The sequence below is a fragment of the Schistocerca nitens genome, chromosome 4 (genome assembly GCF_023898315.1).
Source record: "Schistocerca nitens isolate TAMUIC-IGC-003100 chromosome 4, iqSchNite1.1, whole genome shotgun sequence".
Lineage (NCBI taxonomy): Eukaryota > Metazoa > Arthropoda > Insecta > Orthoptera > Acrididae > Schistocerca > Schistocerca nitens.
This window is the reverse complement of record NC_064617.1, coordinates 518,573,921-518,589,683: the sequence shown is the minus strand read 5'-3', so window position 1 is coordinate 518,589,683 and position 15,763 is coordinate 518,573,921. Positions and strand designations below refer to the sequence as shown.

General features: G+C 41.0%; 1 protein-coding gene across 1 annotated transcript in view; it reads left to right on the top strand.

Annotated features, from left to right (window-relative positions):
* Nucleotides 1–579: 579 nt before the first annotated feature.
* LOC126252412 (peritrophin-1-like) overlaps nt 580–15,763 on the top strand; it is a 57,185-nt gene continuing 42,001 nt past the window's right edge. The window contains exon 1 of the mRNA XM_049953302.1: nt 580–595. Within this exon, the coding sequence (XP_049809259.1) occupies nt 580–595 (16 nt within the window). The remainder of the gene's footprint in view (nt 596–15,763) is intronic.

Below are 15,763 nucleotides of genomic sequence, written 5' to 3'. Positions count from 1 at the left end.
TGTCGGTGTGCGACTACCCGGACAGAGCCCGCTGTCCGGCGGCGGATCACGGCGCTGAGAGCGAAGCCGAGACAGAGCGGGGAGAAGCAGCAGTGACAACGCAGGACCCTGTTCTGGAGGATACTACTACAACTGTCACCACACTCATCCTCAACTGATTCTCTTTGGAGGAATCTCACGACGACGAGTGCATCACACTGCTCATCTTATTCTTGTAATATGCGAGACACTGTATCAGACATGAAGAGGAACTGTCGGTGATTAGTTAGCGAATGTGTTACAGTGTGTGTTTAGAAGCCCCTTGCTTACGACGTTAGTAATGTTTCTATTTTTCATGTGAAAAAGTCAAGTTGCAACCATAATTTTTGGCTCCAAGTGAAGCACTGTGATGCTCAAACAATCGTTGGGTTCAGGATAGTTTTAACATTGTTATAATTTCGTTTCATTTGCTGGAGGACATGTGAATATTCTTGATCAGATTTAATAAATAACTGTTTCTTTTAGAAGCCATCCTTAACACAAAGAATTAAACTAACAGAGTTCGCTTTAATTCCAATTATGAAAAATAAACTGTAAAATATGGGTATAAAATTGGGTCAGTGCAAAAACCATGATTGAAGCTAGATTGACCAGGTAAATGAATATCAGTGTACGACCTCCAAAAACATTTACTGAGATTAACGACAGTTCCGCTCAAGTCTTAATGATAGTGGCACCATGCTGTTATTTACAGCTACCCAAGTCGTGCAGTAGTAAGACCGAAGGAATGTTTGAAAAGACTAGTGCCTCATTAGATATCCTTCAGCCTGGAGTTTCAGTAGTTAGACATGTAAACTTCGTGATCCCACAAATCAACAGTATCAGGTCTAATTTAGTATCGCTTTTTATGAACACTACGCATTGTCATGGAATTAAAGGAATTTTACTGTCAGGCAAACCTTAGGACAAACAGAGGACTAAAACACAGTGCTTCACACTAAATCTTCTGCAATTATGAACCCTCAAGGCACACGTGCATTATTATTACCGAATACTACAATGCAGACACTGATCCAATAAAGCAGTAACCTGGATTTTGTTCCATTTTTAAGTACATCACACGATTCTCGCGAAAACCACAGGAGGCGTGCACGATTAGAGAAGGGCTTGGGAGATTGTATCTCTCAAAGCACTGCAGCTGATCGCACGATGACCGCAATGTTTTATATTTCAAACACGTATTACAACGCAAAGAATTTGTGTCTTACTCATACCAGACGGAAGTAATTTTGAGTTAAAATGTCAGTGAATTTCAGTACGAATCACGTAAGTAAAATAAACACAACTTCATAACGTAGCACTCGTCTTCTTAACCATTATTTACAAAAATGCAATTATTGTCTGTATCAGTGCAAAGAAGATAAATAGGGAACAAAAATTCGTCAAAAATATAACAGTTTGTCACACCAGCAAATTCCTGTAATCACAGAGACACAAATCTCTGCTAACACCAACATTTTTAACGTGTACGTGCCTGACAATTTTTCAAAGACTGAACCATATTTGCTGTACGCAGGACCCTCTCAATGGGTTAAGAAGAAAAGTAGCTATCTTACTGGACTTTTCAGCCGGGTTTCCGTAGACCAACGTTATATTCATATGTCGTAGTTTCTGTTGGTAAATAAATATAAGTGTCCGTGCAGAAAAAAATCGTCTCTGTGATTTTACAACGTCTACCTGACGTCTTGTTCCCACTTTTCGAAGAAACATTCTCTTTCTCCTATACCCTAAGGGAAGATATCTGTATAACGACATTAATCATCATTAATGTTATGTATTGCTTTTTGCAACCCATAATACGAACAAACATTATTTGTGTAACAAAGCTGATAATAAATGTGAACGGCGTATAAAGTTGCAGGATGCTTTCATTTAAGAAAAATGCATTAAATTCAGCTTCATCACCTACCATACCAAATTTCCGTCATTTTCTTTCTCTTCCAGATTTTAAGAAGGTCCCTAGGAGCTGAATTGAGAACAATGTTACCCCAAGGTCACGTCTGTACATCTTCGGCAATTGTGTGTGGTACATTCAAAGTCACTATGTAACTCGTCAACTGTTACGTGTACTCTCCAAGCACTCCCATGCCTGTAGGACGCTTGCAACACATATACGAGGTGTGGCTAGAAAAAAACCGGACTAGTACTGGTGAAACAATAAAACGAATGCAATAAGGCTGAAAGTCGCGTGGCCTGTCACGTGACTCTCGCTCCGCCTACTGCTCGAGTTTCATCTGCCTCCTGCACTCAGTCTGCCCGTGGCGTCTGTTTTAAGTAGTTGACGTTTTGTCTGTGCGTCGGAAAATATTGAGTGTACAGAAAGAACAGCGTGTTAACATCAAATTTTGTTTCAAACTAGGAAAATCTGCAAGTGAAACGTTTGTAATGTTACAACAAGTGTACGGCGATGATTGTTTATCGCGAACACAAGTGTTTGAGTGGTTTAAACGATTTAAAGATGGCCGCGAAGACACCAGTGATGACACTCGCACTGGCAGACCATTGTCAGCAAAAACTGATGCAAACATTGAAAAAATCGGTAAACTTGTTCGACAAGATCGCCGTTTAACAATCAGAGCAGTGTCTGAGTTAACAGGAGTTGACAAGGAAAGTGTTAGGCAGATTCTTCATGAAAGTTTCAACATGAACAAAGTGTGTTCAAAAATGGTTCCAAAGTGTCTCACAATTGAACAGAAGGAACGCCGAAGAATGATTTGTTCTGACATCCTGGAAAACATTGAAAGTGATCCCACCTTCTTACAAAATGTTATTACTTGCGATGAATCGTGGATTTTTACTTACGATCCCGAAACTAAACGCCAATCGATGCATTGGAAAACTCCTGGTTCTCCACGACAAAAAAAAGCACGAATGTAAAAATCGAAATTCAAGGCAATGATGATTGTTTTTATTTGACATCAAAGGGATTGTGCACATTGATTGGGTACCAGAGGGACAAACAGTGAATCAGCATTACTACATTAGCGTCCTGGCTACCCTACGTGAGCGAGTACGGAGAAAACGGAACGATTTGTGGAGAAAAAAGTCATGGATCCTTCACCAAGACAATGCCCCAGCTCACAGTGCGTTGTCAGTGAAGGCGTTTTTGGCAAAACACAACATTCCCATCTTAGATCATCCACCCTACTCACCTGATTTGGCCCCCTGTGACTTTTTTCTTTTCCCTAAAGTCAAGTCAGCTTTGAAAGGAACTAGATTTGAGACTGTTGAAGCAGTAAAAGAAAAAGCGACGGAAGTAATGTATGGACTTACCGAAAATGATCTGCAGCATTGCTATGAACAGTGGAAAATTCGTATGGAGCGGTGTAGAGACCGAGGAGGAGAGTACATTGAAGGAGATAACATGAAATTGTAAATAATTGTAAATAAATGTTTTTTCCAGCATCTGTCCGGTTTTTTTCTAGCCGCACCTCGTAATTAAATGGAAAATGAAGGTCACTCACTGTGGGAGTTGTGGCAGAGGTGGTGATCGAAGTGAAGGTTACCGTTAACTTCCCACCCTTTCTCTCTTTACGCCAACTGGAAGACTTAAATCATGTCACCACTTCCCCCTCCTCCTTTCTTTTACTATTCCAGTTATGCGAGACACATTATATGTCTGTGCACCACAGTGAGGCATTCATCAGCAGCAGTTATTCTACTTAAAAATGACAGTAAAATATTACTATAACCGAAGACGTAGGTATTCTGATATTACAATTCGTGACTCGAGCACAGTTGAATTACTAACATTTAATGTTATGGAATATTCCCAAAATGGTAGTAATCGTTAACATAATTTACATTGAAGCGCCAAAGGAATTGGTATAGGCATGCATATTCAAATACAGAGATATGTAAACAGGCAGAATTCAACGCTGCGATCGACAACGCCTATATAAGACAACAAGTGTATGGCGCAGTTGTTAAATCGTTTACTGTTGCTACAACGGCAGTTAACAAGATTTAAGCGAGTCGGAACGTGGTATTATAGTCGGTGCACGAGCGATGGGACACAGCATCTTCGAGATAGCGATGAAGTGGGGATTTACCCGTACGAGCATTCCACGAGTGTACAGTGAATATCAGGAATCTGGTAAAACATTAATTCTCCGATATCGCTGCGGTCGGAAAAAGATCCGATAAGAACGGAACCAACGACGACTGAAGAGAATCATTTAGCGTGACAGAAGTTAAGCCCTTCCGTAAAATTGCTGCAGATTTCAATGCTGGGCCATCAACAAGTGTCAACGTGCGAACTGTTCAACGAAACATCATCGATATGGTCTTTCGGAGCCGAAGGCTCACTCGTGTAGCCTTAATGTCTGCACAACTCGAAGCTTCACGCCTCTCCTGGGCCCGTCAACACCGACGTTGGACTGTTGATGACTGGAAACATGTTGCCTGGTCGGACGAGTCTCGTTTCAAATTTTATCGAGCGGATGGACGTGTACGGGTACGGAGACATCATGTATCCATGGACCCTCCATGTCAGCAGGGGACTGTTCAAGCTGGTGGAGTCTCTGTAATGGCGTGGGGCGTGTGGAGTTGGAGCGATATCGAACCCCTGTTACGTCTAGATATGACTCTGACAGGTGATCCGTGCGTAAGCATCCTGTCTGATCACCTTCATGTCAACTGTGCATTCAAACAGACTTGGGCAATTCCAGCAGGACAGTGCGACCTACCGCACGTCCAGAATTGCTACAGAGTGGCTCCATGAACATTCTTCTGAGTTTAAACACTTCCGCTGGCCACCAAACTCCCCAGACATCATTATTGAGCATATCTGGGATGCCTTGCAACGTGCTGTTCAGAAGAGATCTCCATCCCTTCGTACTCTTACGGATTTACGGACAGACCTGCAGGATTCATGGTGTCAGTTCCCTGCAGCACCACTTCAGACATTAGTCGAGTCGGTGCCACGTCGTGTTGCGGCACTTATGCGTTCTCGCTGGGGCCCTACACGATACTAGGCAGATGTGTCAGTTTCTTTGGCTCTTCAGTGTATGATGTAACATGCTTTGACATTACAGTGTTTGTCTTGGGCGCTGATGAGTTGTTACATATTAATCTCGTCATAACATTTTCTGTAAGCTCGCTAATGTATGAGTACCTCCCACTGCTGCCGGCCGCGGTGGTCTAGCGTTTCTAGGCGCTCAGTCAGGAACCGCGCGACTGTTACGGTCCCAGGTTCGAATCCTGCCTCGGGCATAGATGTGTGTGATGTCCTTAGGTTAGTTAGGTTTAAGTAGGTCTAAGTTCTAGGGGACTTATTACCACAGATGTTGAGTCCCATAGTGCTCAGAGCCATTTGAACCAACCTCCCATTGCTCTCTACAATTTTTGGGTTATTTATCATAATTTTGTCTATTTTCTCCAGATACCTATTTTTCAAGAAGACACACGTGTGCAGACGTATAGATGTATATCGGCAACTAATCGCGAAAGTGGAATGAAAGGTAAAGCGTTAAAACTGCCACCATGCACTGTACAGCCAGATTTTTGTTTGAAGGCAGAATTTTCGCAGATGATACAGTTGCCTATAAGAAGGCAATAGCAAACTGCAGAAATACTTGTGATGGATGGGTGGTATAATTAAAACTATAGGTAGACAGAGTATATCTTACAACCTTTTCTCGTCATTGGTAATTGTTTCGTTATGGAGTAGGTTATTTCCCACAGTATACGTTCAGCAGAACATTCTGTGACATATACTCCCTGTTCTGATTTTCAAATGCAGTTTGTTTCGGGAAGCTGACACATGCACACACGCAAAATAGTGCAACTGATCTATGTATGTTTATCCTTGGGTAAAACATGTTCCTCGAACTTTATTATTTCCATTCGTTGCATACAATCTGGATCTTGATACCTGACGTTGCTCAGTATCCTAAACAATATTTTCGTGTGATACATTCATTTTGTAATTTTAGAGAATGCAGGATGTCCCAGTAGGAGTGGTCTCATTCAGGGATATTACAGGAACGATCATTTGAAGCAAAAAGTTTTGTATGGAGATACGCCCTTATCTGAATGGCTTCCGAGATGGAACACATGTACCCGCCTTAATGTACATTGTTATTTTACTTTCTGTGTTATTCAATACATTGTCAGGTTCGTGTATACGTACACATGTACAACAGTTAGAAAACAGTACTGTGTACAAAGTAGCAATTGAATAATACGTATTTCTGATGCATTCGTCTCTAAGCATTATCGTACAATTCACATTACAGCTGTTGTACTGTTCACAATAAATGTTCGAATATCCCATAGCCAACTTCAATGCAAATTTGCCCTGTTTTGCAGAACACATTGTTTAGCTTGTCTGGGTGCCTCAGCACGCTTCCTAATGACGGCAGCAGCGCTCATGGTGCGACCACGCAGTTCATCTCGCCTTTCGTTTATACACAGACTTCATCCCATACACAAAATCTTATGGCGTATGGTCTGGCGATCGTGAAGACTAGGTAACTGTACAGGGTTGGGCAAAAAAAGGTGGTCCGGACGACTGGATACGACAGGACGTGAATGTATGCGTATAACCACACCCCATGACGCGCACACCACGTGTACGCCCGTCATGTGATCCACACCGGTTCAGACCTTGTGCGGGCTGTGTCAGTGTGAGTGGCGCGGTGCAAAGGGAACGACGGTACTCGCAGTAGACCAACGGGTGCTCGCTGTGGAAAGTTACGTGATAAAAAAAGTCGTCGAAACGGTGTGGACAGTTGTTCGCTGAGAAGTTTAATGGTGTCAAAGTGCCAGCAAAGAGTGCCATGCAACGCTTAGTCCGAATATGCCATCAGACAGAGTCTGTTTTGAACAAGTCAAAAAATATTTCGTGACTCTCCGGCACATCAGACAATGTAGCTGCAGTTCATCAGAGAATGCTTCAGAGTCCTACAAAATCAACCGACGCCTGTCGCAGGAAACCGACATACCGTGTCGATCATGTGGACGAATACTCCACTTGGACCTGCAAAAGCATCCCTACCGCATGTCTGTTGTTCATGCATTAAAACCAGCGGATTCTCCTCAGCACCTCCAGTTTTGTGAGTGGCTGTTCATTGAGATAACAATGAATGGCGTGGACAAAGATCTGTTCTTTATGTCTGACGAAGCCTAGTTTCAGTTGAATGGTTATGTCCACTCACAGAATCACAGGTTCTGGGTAGTGGAGAATCAGCAAAGTTCCACGAAGCACCATTGCATGATCAGAAGGTTGGGGTTTGGTCTGTAGTGTCTGCACGCAGCATTATTGGTCCCATCTTCTTTCACCAGACGCTGACTTCGGCGCGTTACATTGCCAACATTTTGAAACCATTTGTGGCAGTATTAACGGAGGAGGGGAAGACCTACAACAGGATGGACCAACTGCCCATACAGTTGGTCGAACCTTGGAGCTCATTTACACAATCTTCACTCCTGACAGAGCCAGCGGTCAGTTTGGTCGTGGCCCTAGCTGTCCACTCAGCTCACCTGATTCCCACTTTTCGTGGAGAGCCCTCAAGTCTAAGGTGTTTCGTAACAACCCTCATAGGCTTCAAGAACTGCAGCAGAACATTTCGGACGAGACTGCAATAATTCCAACAGTCCTCATTCGATCCGTCTTCAGCAACTTGCTGATCAGGGCCCAGAAGTGCCAAGATACGAACGGTGGCCACATTCAGCATCTGCTATAGACATGTGAGTACTGTATTTCCTTTCCTCTGTTGCGTTCCTTTGGACGCTGAAACTCTGTGCTCCAGGCCACTTTTATCTGCCCCACTCTGTACTACCACGACCAATCCAGCGATTAGGGTAAGCGCAATTGAATTGTTTCCACTTGAATTGTTTCCTCACACATCTGGTAAAAAGGGTTCCGTCATGCTGGAAGTACGTTGGACTCAGCATGGCTAGAAGAATGTCCTCAAGGTGTTCAGCAAACGAATTTTCCAAAAAAATGGAAGCAATTCTGTCTTGTCATCTGCGCTTCTAAAATAACTGTACATCCCAACGTGTTCCCGATCTTGTTGTACCAAAAACTGATTTAAAAACGAATTTGTAAATGGATTCCATAGTAACGTATGGCTTTTCCTGCGGCCATTGGTGATTATTACGTATATTGTTGATTGCATTGCGTGTAAACGGGGCTTCATCAGTGAGCACTATTAACAGAAGCAAATTAAGATTATCGTTTAACCAGTGACAAATTTCAAGTCGTGTGGCACAGATTGTGGACATGTTATATGTGAAATGATCACAAGTTTTCCTCATGTGTTGCTCGCCGAACACGTGTTCATGGAACTTTGGACGTTCAGGAAGTCGCCATGGGGTGACAGTAGGACTAGGCTGCATCATTTCAAAAGTGTTTTGCTGTTCTTGCACAGGCTGTTGGACCATACGTTAAGAAGAAAAAAGTGAACTTGGAAGAATACCCGTTCCGGGTAATGTGCTGAAACTCTGGCAAACACTCAACAATCATGAATTCGATGCATCGGAAAGCGCCGACGATGTTCCTTTACAATAACAGGTGTACTACCATCGCAGATACCTGAGAACGTAAACATACACTATATCTGCATAATCTTCATTAGTGTAGATATGTGGCAATTTAACCAGTGTGTGTTCAAATACATTTAACGATGATTCTCTCTGATACACTCTCATTCCCTCACACTACCTCACTCACAACACACCACGAACAACTGCTCGTTCAACCAGCTAGTTTAATGGTTGAAAGACATCCCTCGCAAAAAAATCTGAAACCAAGGAGGTAGTCTGGGCTACTATGAAACATCAGAGACGTTGGATGGCTGAGACACAGGTGGGCGCTACTAGCCCAGAAATAAATATACATTAAAGACGGCTATATAGAGATGCCATCGAAATATAGAAAGGTGGGGATAATTTTAACAAAAAAGAAGAAGCCATGAAACTCAGTGATGTAAGGACTATGGCGCTACAGAATCGATGAGAAGTTTTTATCTTCGACGTAGTATGATCGATAGTTAAAAAATTTTTATCTTTGACAAGGTTTATCTCTGCTATCACGTGAAATCCAGACCACGCCCACTTTTCACGATATTTAGGTCGCTCTTCGACGTCCGACTCGTCAGTCGGCAAGACTCAGCACAACCAGGAGCACCTCCAAGGATGTCCAACGTAGCCTTGGGCGAAACGTCAGGGATTTAAGAGTTCCATGGACCACGGCCATACAACCCGGAAGAATTCTCAGCAGCGGTCGTGAAATCCTTCATTGTATGATACGTTAAACAAATTCTATCTCGCGAACCATTAGGATTAGGGCATATGTCCACACGAAATTTTTTGCTTCAAATGAGCATCCCTGTCATATATCAGAATATTGACCGTTCCTCCTGGGATACCCTATGTACAAACCTTTGGCAGTCATAGTTGGATAGCCGGCCGATGTGGCCGCACGTTTCTAGGCGCTACAGTCTGGAACCGCGAGACCGCTACTGTCGCAGGTTCGAATCCTGCCTCGGGCATGGATGTGTGTGATGTCCTTAGGTTAGTTAGGTTTAAGTAGTTCTAAGTTCTAGGGGACTGATGACCTTAGAAGTTAAGTCCCATAGTGTTCAGAGCCATTTGAACCATAGTTGGATAGTTTCCCTTGTCAATATATGAGAAAGTACAAATGGATGTCAACGTTGTTAGGTGGTCATGCAAACAGATTTTGTTAGTATTAGGAGACTAAAGCTGTATTTAACAGAGCTAAAGTTAACACCTCACCTTCACAGCGATGTTTGTTTAAGTGTATATAAGGGTTTGGTCTGGCAGTTGGCATGTGTGCTGAGGGTTTCTTTCCTGGGTTGACATCTGGAAAAAGAAGAGGAACAAGTGAACTTGCAGACAGTTTTGTAGACTCTCTCTGGTTTGGTAAGGGAATCTGAATACTGTTGGATAGTACATAAATCTAGTATGGTAAGCAATAAGAACACAAACATTCTTGCTCATTTACGTAACGGTATAGATATGGAAAAAATTGTAAAATATGGAAAAATATGAAAAATTCTGAAAAATACGTATAATATGGAAAAAATCCAGATACAAAATGGGAATACAAGATATCTGTATTTGTGCTGAGGGTGTAATCGAAATCTGCGGCATAAGCTATTATATTTTACTGTAAGCACTAGATATATAGAAGATGAATTATACCACTCATACACTTAGAAAAAAAGCATGAGTAACTGGAATTTCTGGGAGAAGCTGTAGGACTTTAATCTAACCACTAGATATAGGAGAGGAAGGATATCATATATAAGTGCACTAACAGTGAGAGGAAGGAATATTCTAGAGACATCGTGTCAAACCCGAAACTGTCATATTCCCTACATGTGAGCCACACTGCATCACTACCAAGCATGTTGTAGAAAAAATTGCAGGGAAGCGTTTGAAACCATTTTGAGGAAATATAAAAAACATAAAGCTAAGTCATGTACAGAGGAACTGGCCTAATGGATCAAGTACTTACCCTATTGTATCAGCTTTGTGTAGAAGATTATAACCTTATGGGTGCGGATGTAATGCAAGATTTGGCTAGGATGTTTTTTTAACAAAATGGAGATGAATTAGCAACCAACTCCAAACCACAACTTCTGTGTACAAAAGGAAAACTACCAGGGAAGCAGTAATGTTATTCACAATCCATGCGTGTGTCTCAAAGGGTATATTGGCTGGCTGTGGCTGTTACGATTTTGTGTTGATAAACGTTTTCTATGGTTGGACATTTGGAAGAAGAAGAGGAACAAATCCTCTTGCAGACACTTTGTAGATTCTCTCTGACTTGGTGGGGGAATCTGAATTAGTGTCAGATGCTAAAGAAACCTGGTAGTGTAAGCAATAAGAGCCCAAATATTCTAGTGCAGTTACAGGTCTAGTATGGAAAAAAATGTGAAAAAAACCTGGAAAACTGTATATAAAAAGGAAAAAAATATGAAGAATATGGAAAATATGGATGATGAGCAATTAACGAGTTTTTTTGTTGATGACAACATTGCAGTCACTTTTCTCTTACGTCGCTACCTACCTGTGGAGAGATAAAATGCATTCATTAGGGCTATAAAGATGTGCAAAAGTTATAGCCTAGCTGGTATAGTGTTAGTTTATAAAGCAAATAAAAATGTTACCTCCATTACACTACCGCAGCAGACATTAATAGATTCAAATTAATTCTTCTAAAAAGTTGGTTACCATCCTCCTAACTAGCTGGATTGTAATGAACACATACATTTTGTCTGCATTCATCTCCATTAGTTAGATTGGCAAATAGTACTACTGTTCAGTGTTTGCCTAATTTTAAGTCAGTCACCATAATTGTAGCCATTTTTTTCGGTTCTACTATATGCACATTAATTTACGTGATACTGTGGTCTTGAGAGTTATAGAAGATAAATGGGTCCTGTACAGTTTACATTGTGTTAGATATACACATTCACAGATTTTAAAGTCAGTTCCTCAGAGATGGCCAAAGAGTTGCTCCATGTGAATCCCACTCACATCACGCCATTGTACGGTAGGCCAAGGTCGCCACCACCACCACTGACTTGTCAGAGCCGGAATGCTGTCTAGGAGCCAATGTGCACCTGTCAATGTCTCATCGTTTAAACGTTTCTGCAGCGCATTATTTAAACAAACATACATGTTCTTATAAAAAATACCTGATGCAAAAAATGTGTTTTGTAACGAATTGACTGCCTGGATAAATACTGTCGAAAATTTGGATCTTACCGAATTGGGATTGGCTGCTTTAGAGTATAAAACATATGCATATCACTACTGTCATTCTGCAACTTGTCTACTGCACTAATATTAACACAAAAAGTTGGATGGTGTATGAGTACACTTTCTAGACATCATGACCGAGGAAAGGTTATAAATTATGTTCCATCTGCTTACAGTTTTTAGTTATTTGCCTACAAACTACATGGATATTGCTAATGCAGTCTCCAATGAAGATGACAGAGGTATTATTCATAAGTGCTATATTAAAGTGTGACACATATTTTCCCAATCCAGTACATTCTTTGAGATTGATTCCTATAAATAATATTAGTCCACATGTCTAAAGTAAAATAGCCAACTTAAAACATTGCCAGTTAAGAATTTCGACTATGATACATGCATGTGGCACCACTGTCATTCTGCAGTTTATCTGCTGGGATAATAAGGACATGCAAAAGGGGCGCTGTGTAGAAGTACATCTCCCCGGGAATCAGGGCCAATTACAGTTTATAAACTAGGCTCTGTCCACCCACCGTTTGAATTAATAATCCCTAAAATCTGAAAATCTGTGTTACACAACTATTTCCATTGGTCTACTGAAGTACTGGCTATTTTTCATAAGCAAAATCCATTTCAAAATCAGGATGAGTTATATACTCTGTAGAAGACTAAAGTTTTTAACACAATATTTGATAATGGAAGAAACAGTACCACTCATAGCAATGAGCTACTAGAAAAAGAGCGAGAGGAGTGACAGACATATTTGTTAAGTGGAAACTTGCGTTATGCATGTAATTCCATTGCTCTGTTGGAGTACTGGCTATTCTTTCTAAGCAAATTGCATTTCAAAATCAGGATGCGGTGCGTATGCCATAGAAGACGGTAGGATTTAATGGAATATCCGTTAATGGCGGCAGTTAGTAACACACTGCAACACTCTGTTAAGAAGAAAAGAGGCCTGACAGGCGTATTTATACTATCTCTTGGTCTAAATCTAGGTTATGCATCCAGTCTTGATGTGGAGTATATGCTGTAAAGGCTGTGCTTAATGTATACCATTGAGAATATCCTACTGCATTACGTAACAATTAGCAACACCTAGAAAAGGTTATACGCTGTGCTCTCTCCAACTTAGGTCTAATAATAAGCCTACAACCTAGGATCAGATTGTTAAAATTTATGACATAGATATTATACATTAGTGCTATGTTTTAGCTGAGGAAACATATTTTTGTCAATCCAAAATGTTGTTACCACAAGTGATATACCACTTACTGAAATTCTTTTCGATATGGAAAATACCTAAACGAATAAACGTTTTAAGCAGACTTAAACCGTTACCTGTTAAAGGTTCCTTGTATAAAGCGTATATGTGTCACTGCTGCCCTTCTGCAATTTTCCTACTGGGGGAATTCTAAGTCTGCCTATAGTTTTAATTATATATTTATAAATAAAAAGGATCAGGAGGGATCTACTTTGAAAGATACAACACTAAACTTGACTGAAACGGTAAGCAACATTTTTTTCACATCAGTCTCATTACTTGATTGTCGCACCTCGTACTTCCGTGCATGTCATAATGCCCCTTATGTTACGTGAGAAACTGTCTTTTGCCTGAGCTTTTTTCCTGTTACATATTCGAATGGAGCATACGAACCAACATCTATACGATGTGACTGCTTCACTGGTCAGTCATAACCAATCAGGTAACTCGATTTTTACCTTAGAAGGTTTTTTTGGAAACCACATGTCTGGTGATTGTTTCCCTCAGGCCAATATTGCCTTCCACTTTTTTAGATCAGCTGCTCCTAAGTATTTTACTGTAACTAATGTTTCTGATAATACTGCAGAAGGTCAGTAATGGATTTCTTCTTCCCCTGTATATGCATAAGATGTTACAGCCAGTGTCAACTCCTAGTGGAACTCATAGGAACCCTACGAGTTTCACAAATGTGAAGTGAGTTTAACACTATAGGAATATAACAAAGGAATAGAACCTGTTGATGTAATGATTTTAATAATGACACGTCACTGGAAATATTCTCGGTGAATTAGAGAGACATGTAATACAAAAACTTTATCACTTTTTAAGGTTGTCTACGTTTTGTGTCCACGAATTGTTGGCTGCTGCACCACCAGCAAGATGCGGCCAGTAAGTCTTATTGCGACCAGAAGCAGCTGCATTATCTTGTCAGCTGTTGGTCTCAGGTTGTACAAAGAGGCTGTTCTCTCTGTCTTCCTCTCTCTCTCTCTCTCTCTCTCTCTCTCTCTCCAGTAGCATTATCTATCATTTGCGTAGGCACGGCCGACCGTTTCTGGTGGTGAAGGCACGTGATGCCTGTGAGTTAAGAGTCTTACATGGGTAACCAGATCACTTTCCCTCCCTCCCTCCTTTCCTCCCCACGCCCCTCCCTCTCTCCCTCCCGCCCTCCCTGTCTCTCTCTCTCTCTCTTTCTCTCTCTCTCTCCAGTAAACTGGGGTTCCGTGCCTGGCAGCTGTCATGAAGTATGCCTCTGTCGGCCAGAAGTACCTCGACAGCTGAGCCTTCGTTGCCAATATGGAGACTCGAGTTTTACCGTTACAGACGATGACACATGCGCCTCCACATCACAATTTTAGTTTCTTTCAAATAAAAGTGCGTTTCTTCTACCGTTCCTAGCCAGTGTCTGTGGTGGCGGTGGTGGTTGTTTACAGTGTAAATTTATTGATGTAGTGTTATTTACAAGTCTATTGTAACCCTATAGGGTCATACTCCTCTAAAGCAGTTTTATAGTGACATCAATGTTTTTAATACACAAATAAATCAGGGATAACTTCCTCGTACACTTCTTACAGCTGTGCAGTGTGTTGTTTGTTTAATATTGGATGTCGGTGTATTTGTTAAAAATATCGCACAGTGCTAACTGTGAAACATTTAAATCTCATATTCACATGTGTCTTCTTGAAGATTGGGTATTCGGAGAAAATCGAAAAAATTATAACAAATTACCCAAAAATTGTAAATACCAATAGGATGTGCTCATACGCTGGAGTGCTTATAGAAAATGACATCATTTGATTAATTAGAAGTAATTAGTCAGCGACCTAGTCACATATTTTAATGTGGAAGTGAATTACATCATAAATTATGTTAATATTTCCCAGAGTTTAGCAAAATATGCCATGACATCATTAAATTATAGAAATTCAGCTGTGTGTTAGTCATACACTGTAATGTCAACGTGTTGTCTCATAAATTATAGTAATGTTTACTGCTATTTTTAAGTAGGATAAATCTACTGCCGATGATCCTTTCACTACGGTGCACAGAGCACAAATTGAAAGGTGGCTACACTGAGCCACAGCGCCAGAGATCGCTAGAGAGCATTGTTCCGCCGCCTCCACTGGCACAGTGATTATTGAGATGTCGTAGTGGGCAGTGCTTGTCCAGGACTCGTGGTAGTCAGTTCGTGTTCAGATGTGCTAGTAGGGAGTGCTTGCTGAGATGTGATACTGAAAGGTTCTTGTTCAGATGTGGTAATAGCGAGGCGGTGTGGAGATATATTGTAATTATGAGAGTGATTTTGCTCAATATATGAAGGTAACGAAACTTGATTTATTTTTCATTATTTCCATGTTTTAAATAATGTGTCATTACAGGTTCAGTCAACAAAGCATCTGGCTTGTGTTCTTGGATTAGAGTGTAATTGTGGTTCTCTTGAGTAATTATGGTATTTGTATTTTCTTTAATTAATTCAGTATAATGTTATTTAAAAATTGTTGTGTTGTTGAAGAAGAACCGTGCCAGATGCGTACGTTGAGTCACACTCCCACACACAGAACAGTTACTCTTGTGCTTGTTGTTGCGTTGGTTTTATAGTTGCTGGGGACTTAATTAATTAACTGTGTTAATGAAAATTTCCATTTCATTCTTTGTTATTGTTCTAAGCAGTCAGATTGCGTAATAATAATAGTCAGGGCCAACCGTTACGAGACTTCGTAATCGGAC